This window comes from Marmota monax, unplaced genomic scaffold (assembly GCF_021218885.2).
Source record: "Marmota monax isolate L192 unplaced genomic scaffold, Marmota_monax_Labrador192_F-V1.1 WCK01_AAM20220418_F8-fsc00127, whole genome shotgun sequence".
In the NCBI taxonomy this organism is placed as follows: Eukaryota; Metazoa; Chordata; class Mammalia; order Rodentia; family Sciuridae; genus Marmota; species Marmota monax.
Window position 1 is genome coordinate 2,864,479 of NW_026692894.1, and position 26,999 is coordinate 2,891,477.

The 26,999-nt window shown below is 44.7% G+C and overlaps 1 protein-coding gene and 1 pseudogene across 3 annotated transcripts in view; both read left to right on the top strand.

Moving 5' to 3' along the window:
• Window positions 1-26,999, top strand: part of Kif6 (kinesin family member 6) — a 410,513-nt gene that overhangs the window by 295,656 nt on the left and 87,858 nt on the right. For all 3 annotated transcript variants that reach the window (XM_046450779.2, XM_046450780.2, XM_058581414.1), the window contains 2 exons: window positions 2,238-2,346; window positions 20,095-20,150. In XM_046450779.2, the coding sequence (XP_046306735.1) occupies window positions 2,238-2,346; window positions 20,095-20,150 (165 nt within the window). The remainder of the gene's footprint in view (window positions 1-2,237; window positions 2,347-20,094; window positions 20,151-26,999) is intronic.
• On the top strand, window positions 3,482-11,584 carry LOC124096671 (large ribosomal subunit protein eL39-like; annotated as a pseudogene).

A 26,999-nucleotide genomic window follows, 5' to 3' on the forward strand; every position in this document is an offset into this window, starting at 1 on the left:
TTCCATTGTGGTACCATGAGCGCTGGGAAACCTGAGTGGGCTCTTTCCCCACCCAGCTGCCCATCCACACCGTCAGCTCCACAAGAAAGCAGAGCACAGAAGAGAAAAGGCCACGAGCCCTTCTCCTTCATGGCCACTTTATGATCCATCCTCCACGCCCTGCCCCACCACTGCCACTACCTGGTTGGTAGAAGCCTTCTCTTAACCCCTCTATGGGAGGCAATTTGGGGATCCCTAGGTGCACTTTTGGGGATCCCAAACCTCCACTGTGGTACATGTGGAGCTTTCGTCTTTCCGACTCTCCCAGATGCACACACGCCCTCTGATTCTATTGTGCAGTAAAAGCACCCATTGTTACCACTGGACACGGGCCAGGGCCAGGGGAGAAGTGGGGAATGAATCCCTCGACTCCCGTGGGCTCTGCTGGTGAAAAGTGCCGGGTGTTGACATCTCTCGTGCTCAGAGCCCATCCTCAGAGTCTCACACCAACCAATTCCCAGCTCCACCGGATTCTGGAGTGTGCGGGACAGATGTGGAGACAGAAATGAGCCATGCCCATTTGCTTCTGATTGGAAAAGGGTGGAGTGTTGTTGTGTACCTCACCATTCAGACATTCTTCCTAGTGCTATTTTTACCACAGTAATGATTAAATTGGTGTCAGATGAGCTGGTCCAGTTCCTCGATGAGCCTGGGAGATGGGTTTTTCCAGGCAAAAGATGCTGTATGTGGCCCAGATGAGTGAGTCTCTGGAAACCTAGGCCTCAAAGCCTCATGGCCCTGGACCGTGTTCCTGTGGCAATTACAGCAAGGCTCATATCCTGCCCACTTGGCTCCTACCAGATCATCCAGGAGACATATGTTGGGCACCTTCTCAGTGCCAGCCATCCATCGAGACACCAGAGATTCACATAAAAATATGACTCTACCTCTGAGAAACTTGCATTTCCCCAGAAAGGATTGTCATGAAGGATGATGTCCACCCGACTGTACCTGCGACAGGTGCCTGGATAGGACAGAGTACAGGGAGGATTTGTTTTGCCTGGGTTTGGGGACAGCTTTGTGGAGGTGGCAGCCTCAGCCAGGGCTTTGAAGATAAGCAGAGCTGCAGGTGGAAACAGGGGAAAAGGACTTCCGGGCACAAGAACCAAGGGCTGAAGCATTTTTAAAAGTCTCTGAGCTGGGCACAGTGGTGCACGCCCGTAATCCCAGTGGGATTGAGGCTGAGGCAGGAGGATCACGAGCTCAAAGCCAGCCTCAGCAACTTAGCAAGGCCCTAAGCAACTTAGTGAGACCCTGTCTCCAAATAGAACATTTTAAAAGGGGGCTGGGGATGTGGCTCAGGGGTTCAGCACCCTGTGTTCAGTCCATGGTACCAAAATATAATAATAATAATAATAATAATAATAATAATAATAATAATAATAATAAATAACTCATTCAAAACCCAGTTGTGATGGTATCTGTCACTGAGGGGGCGTCTCAGACTCGCACCTGCACTGTCCCTTGCCTTGGGAGACTGGGATGAAAAGGTCCTGGTGCGGGGGTGCCACCTGGTTTCTGACTCGAGGCTCTGTATTTTGAGCCCTGGGCAGGGCCTCACAGTGGGCTTGGCCTGTCGTGGCAATGGCAGGCCAGACATTGAAATGCTGAGACATCAGCTAGGGACTCCTGCCATGGTCTTGTGACACAGAAGTTGACTCCGGGGAGCTCCTAGGTCCCTCACCAGCCACAGAAAGCAAGCATGGATCATTATGTGGAAACTAAGTCAGAAATTTCTAGATTCTGTATCTCCCAGTCTGTATTATAATTCCTATCACTAAATGCCTGGAAATTCAGGGTGAAATTTAACAGAAAGCCAGAGTGGGGCATGACAGGAACCCAGGAGCCATGTGGCCCTGAGAGATGGCAGAAAGTGCATTTGCAGATGTCCTGTGGTCCAGGGTTTGGTGCTCTGGTTTTCATTTCCTCTGATCAGACATTCCAAACCCCATCCCCCGTAAGTCACATGGACATGCAGGCACAGCCCTGCAGGGTGCAGTACGTGTCCTGTGGCTGGAAGGGCCTCCTCAGTGGGTCAGCAGCCAGCTGGAATAGCCTGGGGCCACCTGTCTGGTCAGAGCCTTTCTGCCATGGGCCTCTTGGAGCCAGGGCTGGCTTTGCGGTCTGACTAAAGTGACAATGAAATTAATCGGATCCTGATGCTGTGACTGAGGCCATTTGCCTGTGTCTCCTAACAGGGATGAGAGAGGAAATGTCATTAGGACGCCAGGAGGCTTTTGAAATCTTCAAGAGGGACCATGCTGACAGCGTTACCATCGATGACAACAAACAGATTCTGAAACAAAGGTAAGGCTGTCTCAGAGAGCAGCTGGCCCCGGGAGGCGGGCCAGGCCAGCCTGCAAAATTTGCTGCTCTGTCCTTCCTAATCCACCCAAGGTAACTTCTGTAAGAAAGGCACAGTGTTCATGGAGATGGGCAGTGAATCATGTCCAACCTGGCATGATTGTCCTTTGCATGTGTGAGCCTCGTCAAGCCAGTCACGTCAGGGTGAGCAACTCTTAGGACGGGGGCAGTTGCCAACAGCATTAACTCTATATACAATTCTCATGCCATACATTAATACTTATTAATTTAGACTTTATCAATGCCTGTTCCAAAGGCAGGGGAAAAAAGATCAATGATCCAAGCTATATGCTTAGAACCCCAGGTGTTGCTGATGGCTGTCCTGTACTTCTTAGTCATAGGAAATGGATGCACATCTCATGACTCAGGGCCTTTGGTACATTCTTTAGACCACAGTTGGAGCAGACAGCGAAGATTCTGGACCCCAGTAGAAAAACTTTATAGATACATAATTTGCTGAAGCTAGTCTGTGAGTTAGACACATCTAGACTGCTCAGAAGACCGAGCTCCAGACTGAGAACTTTTATAGATCACATGCAGCTCTGGATCTCAGCACACAGTACATTTTCAACCAGATTTGTTGAATTAAAAAGAGATCCAGGTTTGAGAGGCATCTGCTTCTCAGTGACAATTCAAGGAAGTCTGAGAAGTAGGGGAGAACTTGTGGCAGTTTGAGTACCCAGTAGCGGGGAAAGCTTTAAATGAAGGGTAGAGGGAAAGGAGGCCTAAGAAGAAGCAGAGAGAAGAGAGAACCAGGAGAAAGTCGTGAAGGAGCGTATTGTCAGTGGAGTCAGATGGCAGGAGGCGGGACGAATCTTGGCATCTAGACGACCACCAAGAGGAGGGCTGGGTTGAAGGAGCAGGTTGAGAAGAAATTGAGGGACCCGTGCATTCCTGGGCCAGGGTGCAGCTCAGCGGCAGAGCACTTGTGCCACCACCTGAAGCCTTGGGTTTCATCCCTAGCATCGAAAAAGAGAATGCATTCAAAAGTTTTATACTGAATGAAAGACACTTTTTTTTTTGAAAAGGGGTGGAGGAGCTTTAAGGAGAAGTGAAGGTGGTTTCAGAATGGCGGGGAATGGCCAAGATTAGGCCACTGAAGCAAGCCAGTGACAAAGAGAGGTTAAGACACAAGGAGAGGCGCCAAGGCGGCAAGGCTTCTGGAAGACAGGTAGGAAGGGAACCCTAAGCTCAGGGGCTCAGCCCTCAGAGGAAGCAGAAAGAGAAAACCAGTCAAGACCAGGCCAACAGGATTTCAGACGGGGAAGGAAGCGGTACAGTTCTATCCCCCACAACGGAAACTCCACCAAGGAAACCAGCGGCCACCATCTTGGAGAGCTGAAGTAACCACCGCCACTCTCCGACAGATTGCAACAGTAAAACAGGTGCGTGTTACTCAGCTCATCTCCCATACAGCGGGGAATTCGCATAAAATCTCACCTAGGCTTTCCGGGGGAGGGATTATCAGAGCGAGCCTGCATAAAGACGCGGGGAAAGCTAGAGACACCTGACCTCCAACTCCCCCTCCCATCAATGGCGAAAATGAAAACTGTCTTGCCAGCGCTGGGGGAGGGGCAAGCAGAAAAAATCAAAACAATACAGTGCCGGGGTTCCCAATAGCCACCCTCCACACTCAACAAACGGCAGGCCCAGAGTACAGTTTGAACTGCTGAGAGGCATCACTCAGGGGAAATCTGGTCTAGCAGGAGAAACCAGGACTAACAGGAGAAACCAGGGGACTAGAGGCCAGGCCCTCGCGACTGGGCGGCTGGAGACCGCACGCCCGCTGGCGACAGCCCACCCACCACCCGCGTGACTGGGCGGCTGGAGAACGCCTGCCCGCCGGCGACCAATCGCCCGCCGGCTGCCCGTGCGACTGGGCGGCTGGAGTCCGCCCACCCGCCGGCGACAGCCCACCCGCTGCCCGTGCGACTGGGCGGCTGGAGACCGCCCGCCCGCCGGCAACCGACCGCACGACTGGGCGGCTAGAGATCGCCCGCCCGCCGGCGACAGCCCACCTGCTGCCCACGCGACTGGGCGGCTGGAGACTGCCCGCTCGCCGGCGACAGATCACGCACCAGCTGCCCGCGCAACTGAGTGGCTGGAGTCCGCCCGCCTGCCGGCAACCAGGAGCTGAAACTAACCAGAGACAGTCCATTCCCACCCCCCCATTCGGACACCCCGGCAAGGAGCCTGGGGCCCGCCATAGCAGAGAGGTGACATCACTGGAGCTCGGCCGTCGGAATTCCTTCCCAGCAGAATCCACTTTAGCAGGCATAGTCTACCAACACAAAGGAGAGACAACAGAGATATACAAAACCAAAACAAATCTATAGAAGACAGCAGAAACACAGCAATCAAATAGAGCTGGAAAGTAACGTGAACATCATGAAAAAACAAGGGAAAAAAGGATTACAAACAATGCAGGACAACTTAAATCTACAGGAGGACCTAGAAGCATCAGAAACATGGATAGGGAAAGAACTCAAGGCATACCTAACTCAGATGGAACGGAATATTAGAGAAGACATGAGACAGCAAGTCCAAGCAATGAAAGTATATTTTGAAAATGAATTAAACAAACAAATTCAAATGGCAAAGAACGAGCTTTACCAGGAGATAGAGATCTTAAAAAAAAATCAAACAGTAATCCTAGAAATGCAGGAAACTATAAACCAAATTAAAAACTCAAACGAGAATATTACAAATAGACTAGATCAAGTAGAAGTCAGAACATCAGATAATGAAGACAAAGTTTATCAACTTGAAAAGAATATAGTCAACACAGAAAAGATGCTTAAATCCCACGAGCAATCTATTCAAGAGATATGGGATGTCATAAAAAAAACCAAATTTGAGAGTCATCGGGATAGAAGAAGGCATAGAGAATCAAACCAAAGGAATGGACAACCTATTAAATGAAATAATTCTAGAAAACTTCCCAGAGATAAAAGATGGAATGGATTGCCAAATCCTGGAAGCCTACAGGACCCCAAACATTCAAAACCGTAATAGACCAACTCCAAGACATATAATTATGAAGATAGCCAACATACAGAACAAGGAGAGAATATTAAAAGCTACGAGAGAAAGGAGGCAGATTACATTCAGGGGTAAACCAATTAGGTTAACGACTGATTTTTCATCACAGACTTTGAAAGCAAGAAGATCCTGGAACAATGTATTTCAAACGCTGAAAAATAATGGATTCCAACCAAGAATACTGTATCCAGCAAAATTAAGCTTCAGATTTGACAATGAAATTAAAATCTTCCACGATAAATAAAAGCTAAAAGAATTCGCAGCCAGAACACCAGCACTACAAAGCATTTTGAGCCAAATACTACAAGAAGAGGAATTGAAAAATAGTGCCCAAAACTAACAGCGGGAGGTATCTCAGTAAAGGGAGAGGAAAATAACCAAAAAGTAAAAACTAGCCAAACTAAAATAAATAAATAAATAAACATGACTGGAAGTACAAATCATATTTCAATTGTAACCTTAAATGTTAATGGCCTAAACTCACCAATCAAGAGACATAGGCTAGTAACCTGGATCAAAAAAACAAATCCAACAATATGCTGCCTTCAGGAGACTCATATGATAGGAAAAGACTTACACAGGCTGAAGGTAAAAGGTTGGGAAAAATCATACCACTCATATGGCCCTCAGAAGCAAGCAGGAGTGGCCATACTCATATCGAATAAAATCAACTTCAAACCTAAGTTAATCAAAAGGGATAAAGAAGGACACTATATACTGTTAAAAGGAACCATCCACCAACAAGACATAACAATTATCAATTTGTATGCACCAAACAATGGTGCTGCAACGTTCATAAAACATACTCTCCTCAAGTTCAAGAGTCAAATAGACCACAACACAATAATTATGGGTGACTTCAACACACCGCTCTCGCCATTAGACAGATCCTCTAGACAAAAGCTGAATAAAGAAACTATAGAACTCAATAGCACAATCAATAACCTAGACTTAACCGACATATATAGAATACATCAACCTTCATCAAGTGGATACACGTTCTTCTCAGCAGCACATGGATCCTACTCAAAGATAGACCATATATTATGCCATAGGGCAACTCTTAGTAAATATAAAGGCGTGGAGATAATACCATGCACCATATCTGATCATAATGGAATGAAACTGGAAATCAATGATAAAAGAAGGAAGGAAAAATCCTACATCACATGGAAAATGAACAATATGTTACTGAATGATCAATGGGTTACAGAAGACATAAAGGAGGAGATAAAAAAATTCTTAGAGACAAATGACAATACAGACACAACATACCAGAATCTATGGGACACAATGAAAGCAGTTTTAAGAGGGAAATTCATTTCTTGGAGTTCTTTCCTCAAAAAAAGAAAAAAACAACAAATAAATGAACTCACACTACACCTCAAAAACCTAGAAAAGGAAAAGCAAAACAACAGCAAATGTAGTAGAAGACAAGAAATAATTAAAATTAGAGCAGAAATCAACGAAATTGAAACAAAAAAAAACCACTGAAAAAATTGAAAAAACTAAAAGTTGGTTCTTTGAAAAAATAAATAAGATCGACAGGCCCTTAGCCATGCTAACGAAGAGAAGAAGAGAGAGAACTCAAATTACTAACATACGGGATGAAAAAGGCAATATCACAACAGACACTACAGAAATACAGAAGATAATTAGAAAGTATTTTGAAACCCTATATTCCAATAAAATAGAAGATAATGAAGATATCGATAAATTTCTTAAGTCATACGATCTGCCCAGATTGAGTCAGAAAGACACACACAATTTAAACAGACCAATAACAAAGGAAGAAATAGAAGAAGCCATCAAAAACTACCAACCAAAAAAAGCCCTGGACCGGATGGGTATACAGCGGAGTTTTACAAAACCTTCAAAGAAGAATTAATACCAATACTTTTCAAGCTATTTCAAGAAATAGAAAAAGAAGGAGCTCTTCCAAATTCATTCTATGAGGCCAACATCACCCTGATCCTGAAACCAGACAAAGACACTTCAAAGCAAGAAAACCACAGACCAATATCTCTAATGAACTTGGATGCAAAAATTCTCAATAAAATCCTGGTGAATCGAATACAAAAGCATATCAAAAAAATTGTGCACCATGATCAAGTAGGATTCATCCCTGGGATGCAAGGCTGGTTCAATATACGGAAATCAATAAATGTAATCCACCACATCAATAGACTTAAAGACAAGAACCATATGATCATCTCGATAGATGCAGAAAAAGCATTCAACAAAGTACAGCATCCCTTTATGTTCAAAACACTAGAAAAACTAGGGATAACAGGAACTTACCTCAACATGGTAAAAACTATATATGCTAAACCTCAGGCTAGCATCATCCTAAATGGAGAAAAACTGAAGGCATTCCCTCTAAAATCTGGAACAAGACAGGGTTGCCCTCTATCACCACTTCTATTCAATTTAGTTCTTGAAATACTAGCCAGAGCAATTAGACAGACAAAAGAAATTAAAGGCATAAAAATAGGAAAAGAAGAACTTAAATTATCGCTATTTGCAGATGACATGATAATATATTTAACAGACCCAAAAGGGTCTACAAAGAAACTGCTAGAGTTAATAAATGAATTCAGCAAAGTGGCAGGATATAAAATCAACATGCATAAATCAAAGGCATTCCTGTATATCAGCAACAAAACTTCTGAAATGGAAATGAGGAAAACCACTCCATTCACAATATCCTCAAAGAAAATAAGATACTTGGGAATCAACCTTACAAAAGAGGTGAAAGATTTATACAATGAAAACTACAGAACCCTAAAGAGAGAGATAGAAGAAGATCTTAGAAGATGGAAAAATGTACCCTGTTCATGGATAGGCAGAACTAACATCATCAAAATGGCGATATTACCCAAAGTTCTCTACAGGTTTAATGCGATGCCAATCAAAATCCCAACGGCATTTCTTGTAGAAATAGAGAAAGCAATCATGAAATTCATATGGAAAAATAAAAGACCCAGGATAGAAAAAAACAACTCTAAGCAGGAAGTGTGAATCAGGCGGTATAGCGATACCAGACTTCAAACTATACTACAGAGCAATAGTAACAAAAACAGCATGGTACTGGTACCAAAACAGGCGGGTGGACCAATGGTACAGAATAGAGGACTCAGAAACCAATCCACAAAACTACAACTATCTTATATTTGATAAAGGGGCTAAAAGCATGCAATGGAGGAAGGATAGCATCTTCAACAAATGGTGCCGGGAAAACTGGAAATCCATATGCAACAAAATGAAACTGAATCCCTTTCTCTCGCCATGCACAAAAGTTAACTCAAAATGGATCAAGGAGCTTGATATCAAATCAGAGACACGCCGTCTGATAGAAGAAAAAGTTGGCTACGATCTACAGTCGGTGGGGTCGGGCTCCAAATTCCTCAATAGGACACCCATGGCACAAGAGTTAATAACTAGAATCAACAAATGGGACTTACTCAAACTAAAAAGTTTTTTCTCAGCAAAAGAAACAATAAGAGAGGTAAATAGGGAGCCTACATCCTGGGAACAAATTTTTACCCCTCACACTTCAGATAGAGCCCTAATTTCCAGAATATACAAAGAACTCAAAAAATTAAACAATAAGATAACAAATAACCCAATCAACAAATGGGCCAAGGACCTGAACAGACACTTCACAGAGGAGGACATACAATCAATCAACAAGTACATGAAAAAATGCTCACCATCTCTAGCAGTCAGAGAAATGCAAATCAAAACCACCCTAAGATACCATCTCACTCCAGTAAGATTGGCAGCCATTATGAAGTCAAACAACAATAAGTGTTGGCGAGGATGTGGGGAAAAGGGTACACTTGTACATTGCTGGTGGGACTGCAGATTGGTGCAGCCAATTTGGAAAGCAGTATGGAGATTCCTGGGAAAGCTGGGAATGGATCCACCATTTGACCCAGCTATCGCCCTTCTCGGACTATTCCCTGAGGATCTTAAAAGAGCGCACTATAGGGATACTGCCACATCAATGATCATAGCGGCACAATTCACAATAGCTAGACTGTGGAACCAACCTAGATGCCCTTCAATAGATGAATGGATAAAAAAAAATGTGGCATCTATACACAATGGAGTATTACTCAGCACTAAAAAATGACAAAATCATAGAATTTGCAGGGAAATGGATGGCATTAGAACAGATTATGCTAAGCGAAGCTAGCCAATCCTTTAAAAACAAATGCCAAATGTCTTCTTTGATATAAAGAGAGCAACTAAGAACAGAACAGGGAGGAAGAGCATGATGAAAAGATTAACACTAAAGAGAGACGAGTGGGGGGAGAGAAAGGGAGAGAGAAGGGAAAGCATATGGAAATGGTAGGAGACCCTCAATGTTACACAAAATTACATAGAAGAGGATGTGAGGGGAAAGGGGGGGGGGGAAACAAGGGAGAGAACTGAACAACAGCAGATGAGGTAGAGAGGGAAGATGGGAGGGGAGGGAGGGGGGATAGTAGGGGATAGGAAAGGTAGCAGAATACAACAGTCACTAATATGCCATTGTGTAAAAACGTGAGTGTGTAACTGATGTGATTCTGCAATTTGTATTTGGGGTAAAAATGGGAGTTCATAACCCAATTGAGTCAAATGTATGAAAGATGATATGTCATGAGCTTTGTAATGTTTTGAACAACCAATAAAAAAAAAGAAAGACATTAAAAAAAAAAAAAAGACCAGGCCAACGCTGGTACACTTAGCAGTGGAGGGAGGAAAGTAAGTGACCTCTGTTTTCTCTGTGACAAAGAAGTTGGTAGAGTGACAGGCCTGAGGATGGAGATGAGGAGCCCAGGCAGCCGCCACAGGGAGTGGGTGGAAGGCAGGCAGAGAGGAGGAAAAGCAGAGGCAGACAGCCCTGGGGCCCAGGGCCCGGCCAACGCGGTTCCGATGACCGTCACTCTTGAGCAGGGACAAAGATCGGATTGCTTCAGGACTCCAGTAGTGGTGACAGGGGTACGGTCATTCTGGAAAGCAGTCCAGCAGTCTCAGTCAAAAAGTCTGTAACCCTGTGACCCAACAGCTTCCAAGACATGCTCCTCTGGCTCCCAAGGGGACACACGTGAGGGTGCTTACAACAACATTGCTGGTGGCCGAGAAGAGTGGACACACTCTGAGTGCCCCTCACTGAGGCTGTAGACGGGTGAGACCCTGGGAAACCCGTGGATTAGCACGCAGCACTTGGGACGTGGACTAGATGGTCACACGCCAGCGCAATCGAGCTTGGCAGCACACCCCGGGTGGGAACACAGCTCCTGTCAATCACAAATATACACCCAGCATGCAGAAACGCAGGCTGCCGTATCCTTCATCATAGCGCCAGAGCCGAGCAGTGGACTTGAAAGGAAGGGAAGAGTAAATTAACAAAACCAGGGAATCGGGGAGGGAGAGAGGACGAATCTCGTGAAAGCTGAGGGCTCTCTCCCAGGAGCGGAGAAGGGCACAGGCACAGACCTGAGCATGGCCACAAGGCCCTCACAAACCTCACGGTGCTATCCCACCTGTAAGCCATGTCTCTGTGATGTGGCCAGCTAGACAGCGCAGAGCCGGACCCCTCCCTTGTCTGTCTGAAGATGAACATGTCAACCACATGACAACTGCCTCGTCCAGTCGTGACCTCTAAGAGCCCTCAGTTGTGTCCATGCCCATGCGGATGCTTGGCTCACACATGGCTCACAATCCTGGCTTCACAGAGCTCTCAAGGCCTTCCAAAACCTGGGCTGGACTCCCAGCTCTTCAGATTTAATTACTTGGGGTCTGAGCATCCCTTTTAAAAAGTGGATTCCAGTAACAGCCAGATCTGAAAACCACTGACTTAGACTGTGTTTGGAGACCTTGAAATCCAGAACCTCAGAGGTAGTATCCCTCAAACTCTACAGATTAAAAAGTCTACCAACTCTTCACCTTTTCTCAGCCATTGAGGTGCGTGCACCTCATTCAGTCCCTTGCCACATCTTCTCATGAGACCTTCAGGATCAAACGATTCCTAGCAAAGAAACAAAAGCAAAGTTAGCCCAATCCCCAATGGATTCATATGAAAACTGGTCATAAAATCAGGTACAATCCCAAGAGGGGACACTGGAGAAGAACCAAGCTGCATCTGTAAGGAATTACACATGAAATGGCGTATGCAATTACTCTGTATCACAGTCACGATCATCTTACCAGGTCAATCTGAAAATGTCACCACTGTTGGGACAGTTGGGCATGTTTAACTGGAAATCTCGTCTTTTTTTTTTTTTTTTTTTAGCTATGAGGGTACTGGAGTACTGGTTTTGGTTGATTCAATAATAAATATGCAAAACTTTGGGGGAAAAAAACTATCATTTGATTCTTATATGTTCAAGTTTAAGAATCACTGACATAAGAAAAACACATGCTTTGTCTTTCTTACACTACAACAGGCCTGGTGCCTGAATGTGGTTTACACCTGAGTCTGGGTCTATTTCCAGTGGGGAGTCAGGAGGGTGGGCAGGATGAGCATGTCATGGTCTCACCAAGGCTTCTGATCAATACAGAGCCAACCAAACTCTAGTGGTAGGGTTCTGACAACCCAGGCAACAAACATGCTTGGGGCTTAAGCATATATGGAGGTCACTCAGGAGAGCTGCAACACTAGTGATCCCATTGTGCCCCTGGCTGCCCTGCAAGGGAATTAATTAGACTCACCAAGCTTTACTCTGCAAAGAGGTTTTCCCAGCAGCAAATCAGGCTTTTTAAATCAAATGAAAAGTCAGGAGACCAGCCCACATTTTAAAGAAATTTTACATCTATTTAATGTTACTGTGATACCAATCATTAAGGGACTATTTCATAGCCAGGGGTAGGAAAGTGCAAAACAGATCCTACTCTTTACTCAGGCTTGGTGCTTTTGTTTGCCCTCATGGAGATTATTCAATTATTAGATATTATATACTCATAGCTACTTAAGGCAGGGAACCAAGAGAAAATGTCTTCATAATAAAAACTGCATAGCCAGCGATCCAACAGCAGACACCAAAATAAAGCTCCCAGGTGATCAGGGGTGCCCTGGAGGAAGGCTTTTCCAATAGCCCTGACCCCTTCCACGCTGCTCCTGTGTGGACATCTGTTGGCCAGTCCTAGAAATAGACACAGGCCAGAGGGACTTGGCTAGGGAGGGCACTCAGTCACTTCCCTGACTCTACTTTGTCTCACTTTTCTAAAGCCCTCAGCAAGCAGGGCCCCAGCTCAGGCTCCCATCTCCCCTTCTCACAGGGGTGACTGTGGTCTAATGGATTTCTGTGTTCTGATGTCTTGGTTGGCAAAATGCACAGAAGAGGGCCTGGAATTAATCACCCCCCATTCAAAAGTCTCTCTAGGCCATAGCAAGCAGGTTCTAATGCCCCAGGTAGGGATTGGATTATTGGTGACCCACAATGCCGCCTGATTCTCTCCACTCCCTTAGAGTACAAGAACTGATTTCAAATTGCACAAGGGGAAAATGAATGGCTTGTGCGTTCCATGACACTTAATAGAAGGGTTTTTCTTCCCTTTTTACCTGAATACTTTGCTGCACGGAACTCTGGCCCCCAGTCTGGGGGCAGTTGTACTGCCTGTCTGTGACACAGAAATAAGATTTTGGCGCATTGGTAGGATGTTCGCCCTTCAATGAACAAGAGCATGAGAGCCAATTCTTCTGAGAGATTTTTCAGTAGAGGACAATTGCAATTCACAGTCACTACGTTTTCCAGGCATGACTCATCCTCATGGTGTATAATGAAATGGAGAGAGGCTGGTGACCCCTTGCTTGGCAAATATCAGTGCCCAGGCAACACACAGTGAAGTTTCTTTTGTGGCAAATCCTTCATACCAACTGGATCCCCTAGACACTGAGTCTCAATAAATAGCAAAAGAGGTAATGAACGGGGAGATTAGCTGCAATTGGAAATAAAAGCGTTGATAATGTGAACTAAGCCAAGAAAAGCGCCCCTTCACTCAGTTGGATCCTCCCAACATAAAATAGAATACCAATCGAAAGCCAACAGGAACACTGGGCTGAGGGTGGAGGGAAATCCTGGGCACCATCTGGAAATAACACCGTGGCAAATAGGAGGTAGGTGGCTCCTATTAAGCTTCAATTTTAACCTTTATTGTTTTCCCACTTGTTTTTTGTATTTACACCTTGTCTGCTGAACTAGAATTATAAACTCTGAGAGCAGAGATTAGATTAGAATCTCCTCAGCCTCCCCACAGATTTTTTAAAAAACCATGCTGGACACAAAAATGGTACTCAAAAAACTCGGGTTTGTTTGACAATGACAATTTGAAATTGGCTTTGAGGAATCTTAGCAGCTGAAAAACCTGCTTGGGAAAACTGATCCTTCCCAGAAGTAGCAGAACTGGCAGCAAGCTGCTCGAGAGTCCAGGAGTAGCAGGCGACAGGACGGCCATCTTGACAATAGAAAAGGAACGTTGGTGTCTTTAAAAAGTGCATGAGGAGCAAAGGGTGGATCTTCATCACAATAAACAGAGGCAGCTAAGGGGCCGCGTACAGGTTCACAGAGCCAGGACATGGAAAATACAGGCCCAGTCCCCTGTCTTCCTCTGATAGGAAGAGTGTTTCACTCCATGAAAAAGTAGCATACGAAGTTAATTGATCTCAAAAAAAAAAAAAAGACTAGAACAGATGTCACCAAAGCCCTTGTCCTCCAATAGCATAGCTGGCCCAAAGACACCCTTTCAGCTGGGATGCAAGGGAATAAGGCTGCTGAGGTTCTTGGGGACCCAGTGGTTTATGAATGCCAACAACTACTGCCCATGTTCCCAGTGAATAGAGGATGGCTCTAACTGCCCTGGGAAGAACCAGGAGCTGGGTTCACAGCTGCTTACCCAGTGATGGACATTATCTTTGCCTGCCACACACCAAGGGCAGATCAGGATTCTCCCAGGAACTGGTCCGAGAAGTTACATGAGATTCTACCTCCATTTCCCCTATTTTCTCCTTCTCTCTGAAGATGAGAAGCTTGGCAGCCATGTTGAGTTCTTGACATTTGACTTGCAGGGAGCTCCTCCAATCCTTTGGTTTGCTCAGAGACTGACATTCACCCACTGTTGTCTGTGGTTACTGCTTGCAGATAACAGCCCCACATCACAGTTCAGCCCCTCTTCCCAGGGTTTCTCCTTGCCCAGGATACTCATAATTCACACACACACCTGGGTACTTGCTGCATCAACCCAGCCCTGAGAGACATCTCCCCCTAATCTTAGAAATGAGGAATCTGAGCCCTTCCTGCTAAGACATGCAGGAGGCACGTGATCCAAGCCTGCTGACTCCCGATCTGGGGCTCTGCCTGTGTGTGCGTGCTTCCTCACAAGCCTGGCTGCTTTTAGTCGACGCATATTTATGGAACACTTGCCGAGTGTGAGCCCCTGTTCTAAGCTTCAGGAAAATAAGAGTGAATTAAACAGCCATGGTCACTGTCCTCAGAGAGCTTTCGATATTAAAAATGAAACAAATCAAGTGAACAGGCCTTGTGGCACACTACCTGGAGCAGCACCCATTGCAGACGTATACGATCTTGGAGAACTATCCAGAGAAAGAGACCTTTCAGGAGTTAGGTGGAAATCGGCCAGGTGAAAAAAGAGGCTCCAAGCAAAGGGAAACACCCCAAGGTGAGAGAGAGGGTGACACTTGGTGGAACTGAAAGTGATTCCAGACCACTTGGAAGGTGGAGGGGGACAGGGTGGTGAGAGAAGAGCTGGGGAAGGCAGCAGGAGCCAGAGCACAAAGATGAAGAGTCTACTTCACCCCGTTAAGGAATGTGGACTATGTCCTGAGGTCCCTGGGGAATGTCTCGAGGAGTCTGAAGCAGGAAGGAACAGGACCAGGCATTTGCACTTGAGGATCACAAGCTCAGGTATGGAGACTACTGTGCAGGCAGGGGAGGTGAATCCAGGGGGAGGACTGAGCTGTGGTCGAAGAAATCTGGGAGCCAGAGACCACTCTCTGCTTTAAGGCAAATGAAGCAAGAAGAAGCAAAGTGGAGTGCTCTGGGAAGGTGTTGAGGATGCAGAATGTCTCAGATTCCAAGACTCAGCCAAGGGGCTCATGGGAGACAGGGCAAAGGAAAGCATGCAGGTCACCAGCATGAGCTGTGTTTGAGGAGGAACAGGGAAGTGGGCAGAGGAGGAGACCAGTTCTTCTGGGATGCAGTGAATTTAGTCGTCTGCAGGGCACCCAACAGACAGGGTCTGCATGGCTCAGGAACTAAGGTAGGGCTGAGATGGAAAATCGGGAGGTAACAACGGAGAGCAAAGACACTGGCATGGATGGGGTGCCTGCGGAGAGCCAGAAAAGCAAGAAGGGGGCTTCGACAAAATCCTGAGGATTACCATGTTCAAGAACAGGCGGAAAAGTCTGCCAAAAAAGAAAGACTACAAAAGAGCTAGAGAGAGAAGGAGAGGACAGGAGGACCAACACCAGGGAAGCCAGTGACAGTGCTTCCCCAGTGTCACAGGATGTCTCCAGGCACAGGACAGGAGCACTGAGGGGATGTCACAGGAAGCCAGCCTTGTGAAGAACGGCCAGGGCACTGCGTTACCAGATCTCCCTTCCCAGACCTGCCCATGCCCAGCCCCTTTCTGTGCCAGTGAATGCAGTGTCCTGCCGGCTCTGTACTGTACCACACTCAGTTACGCTGTCCCCGCCGCAGAGTCACCGTGCAGCTAGCAGCACCCTGAAAGGACTGCTTTGGCACTGGTCGTAAGGGAGCCTGAGGTGAGGCTCCTCAGTGTCCTGGCTGAGGCATGGAGCCTTCTCCCACCCTTCTCAAGAAGCCCTTCCCATTTCCAGGTCCTTGGCCCATTTGTTGATTGGGTTGTTTGTTATCTTATTGTCTAATTTTTTGAGTTCTTTGTATACTCTGGATATTAGGGCTCTATCTGAAGTGTGAGGAGTAAAGATTTGTTCCCAGGATGTAGGCTCCCTATTTACCTCTCTTATTGTTTCTTTTGCTGAGAAAAAAACTTTTTTGTTTGAGTAAGTCCCATTTGTTGATTCTAGTTATTAACTTTTGTGCTATGGGTGTCCTATTGAGGAATTTGGAGCCCGACCCCACAGTATGTAGATCGTAGCCAACTTTTTCTTCTATCAGACGGCGTGTCTCTGATTTGATATCAAGCTCCTTGATCCATTTTGAATTAACTTTTGTGCATGGCGAGAGAAAGGGATTCAGTTTCATTTTGTTGCATATGGATTTCCAGTTTTCCCGGCACCATTTGTTGAAGATGCTATCCTTCCTCCATTGCATGCTTTTAGCCCCTTTATCAAATATAAGATAGTTGTAGTTTTGTGGATTGGTTTCTGTGTCCTCTATTCTGTACCATTGGTCCACCCGCCTGTTTTGGTACCAGTACCATGCTGTTTTTGTTACTATTGCTCTGTAGTATAGTTTGAAGTCTGGTATCGCTATACCGCCTGATTCACACTTCCTGCTTAGAGTTGTTTTTTTCTATTCTGGGTCTTTTATTTTTCCATATGAATTTCATGATTGCTTTCTCTATTTCTACAAGAAATGTCGTTGGGATTTTGATTGGCATTGCATTAAACCTATAGAGAACTTTTGGTAATATCGCCATTTTGATGATGTTAGTTCTGCCTATACAGGTATACAGGGTATATTTTTCCATCTTCTAAGATCTTCTTCTATTTCTCTCTTTAGGGTTCTGTAGTTTTCATTGTATAAGTCTTTCACCTCTTGAGGGGAAAGGGAAAAATAATACAAGGGGGAGAAATGAATGACAGTAGAGGGGGTAGAGAGAGAAGAGGGGAGGGGAGGGGAGGGGAGGGGAGGGGGGATAGTAGAGGATAGGAAGGGCAGCGGAACACAACAGACACTAGTATGGCAATATGTAAATCAATGGATGTGTAACTGATATGATTCTGCAATCTGTATACGGGGTAAAAATGGGAGTTCATAACCCACTTGAATCAAAGTGTGAAATATGATATATCAAGAACTATGTAATGTTTTGAACAACCAACAATAAAAAATTAAAAAAAAAAAAAAGAAGCCCTTCCCATACAGGCCACACCTCCTCAGGGAGCTCCGCTTAGGGTCCCGTGTCCCGGGAGAGTCGGCCACTCACTTCTCTGCCCCCTGAACCAGCTCATCCTTGGGGCCTCTTTTAAAAGGTCAGGAGTCAGGAACCCACCCCCCCGCAATGGCCAGGTGGGCAGGACTTCACCCGGGAGCAGTGGCAGGGAGCAGGGAATGACTGGAGACTTGGGCTGGCTGGGGAGGTGGGGAGGCGCGGGCAGGCTGGGCAGAGTGTGGCCCCGATGCTGGGTTCCCACTGCTTTCTCAGCCTCCCGCCTTCCTCCTCATCTCTCCCTCCTCTCCCTCTGATTGGGCCTCTCAGAGTTTGTCTTGACCAGGATCATGTGGGTGGGGGTGGCCTGGAGTGGTGACAACTGGCAAAGTGAAGGGAGAATGGTCCAAGAAGACAGTCCACCCTTAGACCCCAGCTCTCCAGTGGCAAAGCCCCTCCACCCCAGGCCCACAGGGCTTCCCTGGGCCACTGCACAGTGGAGATGGCCCTTTCTGCTCCGAGTGTCCTCCCTTTTATAGACTCACACTGGCTCCTCCAGCACTGTGTGCAATGATCAGATCCCACCAAATCCTAGGTACTGGGGATGGACCCAGCCGTGATCAGTCCCAGTCCCTCCCTTAGCAGAACTCAGAGTAGGAAGCCAGTCCTCAACTCTGTGACGTGGACAAATTACCCTTTCCCAGTAGCAGAGACCCATGGGAGCCCACAGAGCCCAGAACAGCAAGCAGCAGCACTTCCTGCTGCCGGTGTGTTGGACCGAGCCAGCTCTGACTCGACTGCACTTCCCTCTGGAAGGGGACAGTTATGGAGAAGACCTCCATAACCTCCACTGAGCCTGAACTGAACAGCCTCAGTAAGGCAGCCGGGAGGGGTCCCTAGAAACCCAACACTAAGAGAAAATGCAGTCCCCTTCCCTGGACACTTCCTTCCTGCAGCCCAGCTGAAGCAGATAGATTCAGAAAGATGGAGATGATGTAATTTGCACTGCCCCCCCCCCCCGCTCTGCACAGAGCAGGGGGCCTTTGCTCCTGTGTTCCCTGCTGGGATGCCTCTCCCACCGCCTCTGACATGGTCCTACACAGCTCCACGTTTATGGATGAGACAGTGATGAGGAGAGCTGGGATTCAGTGGGATCCAGAAAGATCTGGGAGGGTGGGAAGAGGATGGGGAGATAGAGATGATCGAAATAAAATTGCACGAGGTATGTGAGGGCTCGTCCTACTCTTCTATTGGGGTATATTTGGAAATTTTCAGAATAAAAAGTTTTCTGAAAACTCCTATGCAGCCACAAAACCCCGGTTAATCCCACCTTATGCACAAAGCTCTCCTACTTCCTGGCCCCACTCAGGGAAAGGCCCTTTCCTAGTCCGACTCTAATGGCATCACTGTGGTTACCCAAGAGAGCACAGCGATTTACTCTCACCACGTGGTGTGGATTTTGTTTCATAGGTTTTCAGTTACCTCCTTAACTTCATGGCAGAAAGGAGAGGAAGGGAAGGCAACCAACATTTCATCAGGTCCACTCTGTGTAGAGAACTGAACTACCTGCTTCTCCTAGAGGCCAGGTCCTTCCTGAGCGCACTGCTGGGTTTGTTGTAGGTAGCTCATGAATTGATGCTAGAAAATATAGAGGCCTCGTTGATTCAACACCAGCACAACCATCTCGTGAACTAGTATGCATTCATCAAAAATCAGAGTTTCTAATGCTGTAGGGAAGGACTTAAAATGCTAAGTGAAACAAAATAAATCAGGGCACAAAATCCTATGTATAGTATGAGCTCACTTTATAGAAACTTGCTAGGGAAAAAAAAAACCTAGATGTGTATGTCTATGAAAATGTGCTTATCTCTGTGTAGGGAACTATTTGAATTTTTTTCTTCAATTATATTTTCAAACTCTGGTTCAATAATCATACATGGCAGGAGTGAGAAAACTTTTATCTGAAAAGGGCCAGTGAGTGACTATTTTCAGTTTTGTAGGCCATGAGGTCCCTGTCCTAGCTACTCAGCTCAGCTGTGGTGGCACAAAAGCAGCCGTGGACGGTATAGAAATGAGTAGGTGTGGCTGTGCTCCAAGAAAACCTTATTTACAGAGCCAGGCAGCAGGCTATATTTGTCTCATGAACAGTTATAGTTTGCTGATCTAGGATTTATTACTTTATAATCAGGAAAAAAACTATTTAAGTATGTATTTTTTTGGCTCTAAGGTCTTGGTACCATGATTGATAGATCACAGCGCAGAAACCTTACTGCATGCTTTATTCTGGTACCCTTGCAGCATAAAACAAAAGAAAATCAAAACCATAAATTAAAGAATATGAGAATGAAAATTCTAGGCTAGAAAGACTAAAAATTCATGGTATCTATAATAATACAAACTTTATCTCTATTTTTAAGCCTAATATATTTCACTTTCTTTAGATTTTCCTTTATGTCTTTTAATAAAGTTTTATAATAGTCTACAGATGTCTCAGAAATCTATTCTTTTTCAAACATAATGTAGGATGAACATAAAAAGTAATTTTTTCTCTTTTTCCCCCTCTAGGTTTTCTGAAGCAAAGGCCTTGGGAGAAAGTATAAATGAAGCAAGAAGTAAAATTGGTAAGCAGATGATATTGTGCGAGCCTCTTTGACAGATGGTGACAGTCAGACCATCTGAGTAGCCACGACATCTAGTTCTAGGAGAGACCCTGCCAAGGACGCTGCTTTCAGGGGCTCTTCCTGGGGAGTTTCCATCACCCATCAGGAACGCACCACCCATCAGGAACGCACTTCCTTGTATCTGAACTTGAACTCCTCACCCTCATGCAGGCCTGAGTTCTAGCACACCAATGAGAAAGCCCCGCCTTTCCCTGCTGTTCTGACAGTGGCTCAACTTGTCATTACTGTATGATGATAGCGATGCTATTTCTTATTTCCAAGTGTTGTGCACACCTTTACACCTGCCAAACCTCAGGTTTAGCATTTGGAGCCCAGGTATGCATTTTTCAGCACCACTCATAAAGCTGTGGGAGGAAGAGAAGCAAAAATAAACCCGTGTGTCTGCCTGGGACACAAGCGGCCGAGCAGGGCTCCCCCAGTTACGAGAGCATGTCTGGAAAGGCTTCGTTAAGGCAAGTGGCAAACTTGATGCCTGGGGGCTTCAAATCCTGTTCAAAGTGAGAGGAAGAGGTTTCCCATATCCTAAGCTACAAGACTCGACAGACTTGAGGCATTTTCCAGACTTGAGGCAGCTTCACAGAGGAAATCTCTCTGCCTTCACCTCTGCTCAGGAAAGCAGGAGTTACCTGTGTGCAGCTGACCCCCCAGTTCCCACCCCACCCCATCTTCCTCTCTCCACAGGGGCAGGACAGAAGCTACTGTAAGTGTCCCCCCGACTTGCCTTGCCTGTAGAATGATAGCCTCAGCTGATCTAAGTCTGGGAACAGAGCCCCGTGTTTCCCTCTGTGATAAAGGCAGAACGGTGCGGCTGCCAGGCCCCAAGTCACAGAGAATCTTTGCATCTCAGGGGTTGTTAACCTAAAGTTCAGAATTATGGATGGTGACACATGCCCCTGGATTTTCACGAACCTGAAGCTGAAATTTAGCACTGCCTTCAGTGATGAATGTAGACAGCAGACCCCAGCAGAAATGGCAGCACCTGCCATCAGTGGAAATCACAGTAATTTCATTTCACAATGAGGCAATCTTTGTAAAACATCTTTTCTGCTCATCGGTACTTCAAAATCGCAGTAGTTACTAGACTTACCATTAGATCTTGCTATCTAATCCATTTAGATAAAAGTACATAGGTATTTCTATATCAGAAAGTTTCGAAATTTTGTAAATTATTTCATTATAATTGGTTTCTCCCATAAGCCTATGTATTTTATTCACCTAAAATCATTATTCAGAGAAAGAGAATATCTTCTTCAGACTATTAGAAGATTCCTGGCGCACACACACACACACACACACACACACACACAAATTTGCAAACCTGTTTCTTGACCTGATTCCCCAACTCCCTAAAACTGCATGTAAAAAACTGGGGCTTCAAGATATGTGTGTTTTTTCTGGAGATAATATCTAGAGCTTATCCAGCTCTCAAATAGGTCAGTGACCCAAACCTATAAGGAAAATGATACTAAGCTATTGTGCCCTCTGCTTCAGGCAGGAAAGCAGAGGCCCTGGGGAGGGGCAGCCCAGTCCTGGAAAGCAGGATAGGGGCGTTCTAGCTGGCATGGGCTGCCTGGAAAGGAGAGGAAGCAGAGAGGAAAAGGGAAGCAGATTTCAGTGGATCCAGGCCCATCTGTCAACATTATGTGACAGATGGGCTGCCTGGAAAGGAGATGGATGGATCCAGTTGATGGATCTAGTTTGCCATATTCTCAAGGTTAGGCAGGTCAGAGGGTGACCTACATCTATGCAAGTTGTGCTCAGAAAATAACGAGTAGAGCTCACACCAGTTTTGAGACTCAAGCTTCCATTGCTAACAGAGAATTGGCTGGTCCAGTGGTGTTAGTAAAACCAATGGCACTCCCTCTTCATCTTATGCAAATTGCAAACTAAGGCCCACCTCCTGGCCACCACCTTTCAAATTGGGTTCTTGATCCAAGAAGACCCTGGTGGGTTGCAGTTCTTGACCACAAGGAGTAGCCACCATCATAGTATCTGAGACATCAGGTCAAGATTAAGGGAGTATGGGTGAAATGGGTACACATATTTAAAATTTCCAAGACAAACTTGAAGGAAAATGTTTTTTAGTAAATTTATGATGTGATTGCAGTTTTCCTAGGGAAAAAATAAGTCAAGTGGAGTCTGCCATCCCCAAGGAGTGCCTTAGTGAATCCAGGAGGCAGGATCACAGCACAGATGTACCATGACATGGGATGGTGACTCAGCACCACTCCCAACTGGGCCACATCCTGCCTCTGGGCCCTGAGGCGGGCTTGGAATGCCAGGCAGTGCATTTGTAATTGGCACACGGAGAGGGAACCAAATCTGTGCTGTGCTCTATGGATTGGCCAACCCACGTGTTTAGAGATTCAGAGGCCACTGTCTCCACAGCAACTTGCTTTTTCTGATATTGTGACCTAGAATTGCCTCTTGAGTTTCATTCTCAAAAACCCCTAAAGGCTTCCTATTCAGTAGTGAGCACATAATATCCCACTTTTACAAGATCAGTCCATATTACGCCTTTCCTTTTTAGAAGCCAGCCCAACTAGGTAGGTAAACTGTTGCCATCAATCCTGAGATGGAAATAAGTTGAAATAGAAATGGAAGAAATAACCAATTTAGATTCTCCCTGAAAAATAATAGGGTCTCTGTTTGTATAGGAGAGCCATAGTCCTTGTCTTTACCTGTCCCATTTAGAAGGGCATCCGGCCCCTCTTCATCACACCATCTATGCTGTAATCGCGTTCATACACACTCTACCTCCATCGCTGTGTGTTCCAAAATGCAGTGAGGCCAACCATGGGCCAAGAAGCCACCTGCGGTACAGGCAGTGGCATCAGGCTGGCATTTTCTGACTGACCAGGATCCTGGCACTCGCCTTTCCAGTGTCCCACCACTGGCTGCATTGTCTTCGGCATCAAAGAACAATGAACAGGCTGTTCGTTGGTGTGAGGCCCACTCCTAAAGCAGGCCAGGGCCAGGTGCTTTGGAGGCGGGTGAGAGAGTTTGACTGACACCCCTGGCACCTCTTCCTCCCCTCCACCCAGGCCTTTCTAAATGAAAACGACCACCGCAGAAGGCCGCCCAGGAGGCTTTCACTAGTGAGCTGCTTGGTAATCCATTCAAAAATCATAGGCAGTGTACTAGAAGAGCTGTTAGTGAAAGGTGAGATAAAAAACAAACACTTGAAAACACTCGCAAAATGTTCCGGCAATTTTCTTTACTTCCTAATTCAAAGAAGGACTCCAACCCACGATTTGAAATACTCTTTTAAATGTTTCCAACATACATTTGGGATTCAGGAAATCATTTCTAAGATTTATCAGCAGGATAAAAAGGACTATTTTCCTCTTTTTCAGCTCTGTGTATGTTCTGCATTCAGTTTTTGCTTGAGGTTTACTGCTTCTGGTATCTTTTCCTAGAAAAAAAGATAATCTCCATTTCATTTTGCTAGATTATGATGACCTGAGCTAAGTATACCCTTTTGTTTCTATTGTTGCCAGCCTCAAATAACAAGGACAGCAAGGACAATAGCAGCCTCCACCATTTATGGAGCCCTTGCTCCATGGCAGGCTGAGAACTTGACCTACATTATCTCATTTAATCCTCACAGGGAAGACATGACCTTTAAGGTGGGTACTAGTTGCACATTCCAAATCCAAAAATTCAAAATCAAAAATGCTCTGAAATCTGAAATTGTTTGAGAGCCACATGGTGGATTTTGAATCTTCAGATGTGGGATGCTCAACCAGTAAAGTCTATGGAAATATTCCAAACCTGAAAATGTATTATCATACGTCATAGATTCTAACACACATAATTTTTACACTCTTTATACCTGTGATATGAGAATACGCTTAGTCATCCCATTTGGTTATTTTTTCACATTAAAAAAATCTCTGTAATAGATCTTAAGGTAGATGTAGTCTTAGAATCTATGAAATAATGGTATTTTCATTATTTTACAGAATTTTCAAAAAATGGAGTTCAGTGAAATTAGAATTAAAATCCACTTCTGTCCAAACCCAAAACTTTTAAGCCCCATATGCTATCTCCACAAGTTCAAGTTTACCTAACATTTATGTTTTTTGCTAAGTTTAAATTTTCCCTAAGCTATTACTCAGTTTTCCTGAATCTTTGGCCTTTATCATCGTACATAATATGCCCAGCGAGAGGCTCAACCTAGACCCTGGTTCAAGGGCTACAGGCGTAATCCAAGAAAATTAAGACTCTTTGTGACATGATACAGGAGGAGGCCCAGGTTGTGGGAGCAGATGGGCCAGCTCTTGTTCACCGTCCCATATGCACCTGCTCCTAGTCTTACCTGCCCGGAGGAAGGAACTCCTAGTTTTTCTAGTTTGCATTAAGGTTCCTGTGGGCATGCAGCATCTCTGGTATGATTCAGTGTCCATATGGGTTTCAGATATCACTTTTTATCATTTGGAGAACAGCAGTAAAGGTGCGTCTTCAGGTTCCTTATGGTTCCAACTGGATGGGTTTATAAATGCTTCAGAAAATGCAAAAGAATTCAAAGAGTGAACTTAGATGAGGTTTAGTAAAATTAGATGTAACCAAGTATTTATGCTTAAGTACCGTAACCTGCACAAATAAAAACTAGAGAAAGCCTGATTAAGGGTAGGCATAGATGTCATCAGAGACCAGGAGATAAAAGTTTATTGCTATAAAGTAAAAAAAAAAATAATGATAATATCTCAAAAGTAAGAAATGTGCAAGCCAAAACTTCTCCCTTCTGTGTCTGTGCCCAGCAATTCCAGGCCCACACTGCATTGCGTTTCCTAGGTAACTCCTGCTCTCCACAGAATAGAGATGATTCAGAGGAAAGCAGCTAAAGTGATGATTAAGATGTTACAAGTAGATTTTTGCTTCATTAAGTGATTCACCACCGATTTATTTTAAATATAAACCCAGTTTGTGTATTAGAGTATTTAGTTTGATGTTTAAATTACATTTATTAAAAATTTTCAGTTAATTTGCATCCAGTTTGCATAGGCCAGGATGTTTGCCTATAAGCATAAAAAGTAATTTATTGCCTCATGTAACTGAGAAGTCTAAGGAGTAAAACTGGCTTTGAATACGTTCTCTCTCCTTCTCCTCTCCTTTTCTCTCTCCATATCTTAGTTCTGCTTAACTAAGCTGTCTGATCCTCTCCCCATTAAGTAGCAAGGTACCCCTGGAGGCTCCAGTGTACATGGTCTGTAGAATAGTTCTAAGAAAAGATCTTTCCCAACAACATTGGCCAAAGTCCCTGCAGGGAGGAACCATCTACCTGGCTTCTGTTGTGGGCCCTCTCTGAACATCCTCCCTGCCTCTGGGTGCTCGGAGCATTCTGATTGACTGGCCTAGGTCGTGTGCCGCTCCTCTGGTGAGCGCCTAGCCCATCGGCACCATTACAGACACTGAGCAGGGTTAGTAAGGAATGAAAGAGGCATCCTTCTTCAAAGGAAGAAATGCTGGGCATACAAAAATCATGTTCACTACAAATTTTACAGAAATCGGTGGCCTGGAACAAGAGACATCTGTAAAAGAATGGATAATTCCTATTAGGAAAGGTAACAGACTTATTTGTCCAGAAAAAAAAAAAAAAAGAAGACTATGAATAGGAAAAATTTAAAACTTGTTTTAAGTGCAGGTGCTTCTGCTATAATGTATACAAATACGTAACAATAAATACCACCATTTTGTAGAACTATAATGTACCAATAAAAAAATGTGGAAAAAGAAAAAGAAAAAGAGCAGAGATTGTAGAAAAATTAAGATTGGAGGAAGAACTCTCAAAATCCATGTTATGTCTAACTAGAATTCTATCTATGACCATTCAGTAACAATAATGACATAGTAGGCATGTTAGGTTCCTGATACATAAGGAAATACCATATAAAACATCAAATATTTTTTCCAAATGAGAATATCATGATAGAAGAGGGTATAAGGAAGGTTGAGGATGCTAAATTATGGAGATATGAACAGCCACACAAAGCTGGGAAGAATGGCATAATCAGCATTTATATATATTTTTTAAAAGTTGTCGATGGATCTTTATTTTATTTACTTTTATGTGATACTGAGAACCAAACCCAGTGCCTTATACATGCTAGGCAAGCGCTTTACCGCTGAGCCACAACCCCAGCCTCTGTAATCAGCATTTCTAAGAGCAAACACATGGCTACCCTAGACCACAGAAGGCAATGTGGGGAGGGGGGAAGGTGTTCAGGTCTGTGCTTTTCCCCAGCTTCCTGCACTCAGCTGCTTTTATCTGGTGTTGCAAAACTTTAGCTTATTAGGAAAAAAAATCCTATATGAACAAATGAGAATGGAAATTATATAACGTAATTTCCCTGTTAGCCAATTGCAGGTGAGCTAATTATTGCTAAAGAAATATAGGTGCAAGAGAGCTTACTTTTATTATTTGATGTTATACAGAAGTACCAATAAATTGTAATTCAGTATTCAAGAGACTCAAGAAAGAAGAAACAATTTTCAGTTACATTGAAATACATTTGATTGTGTGAAAGAACATTTTGTCAAGAAGGTAATTAAATGGATAGAGATACTGGGAATCTTGAAAAGCAGAATAGGAAAATATCTTTCTGTGATGACTCAGGGTATCTAGAGAAAAAAAGAGCAAAGATGACTTCTTGAGATCCCTTCTGTAACAATTCCGGTGTCACTGAAATTGCAGAATGTTCCAAGACATGCAGTTATCTGAGTGACAGCTCATAACCGGTATGACTGATGTCCTCATGAAATTGATTGAATGTTTTGCTGTCATAG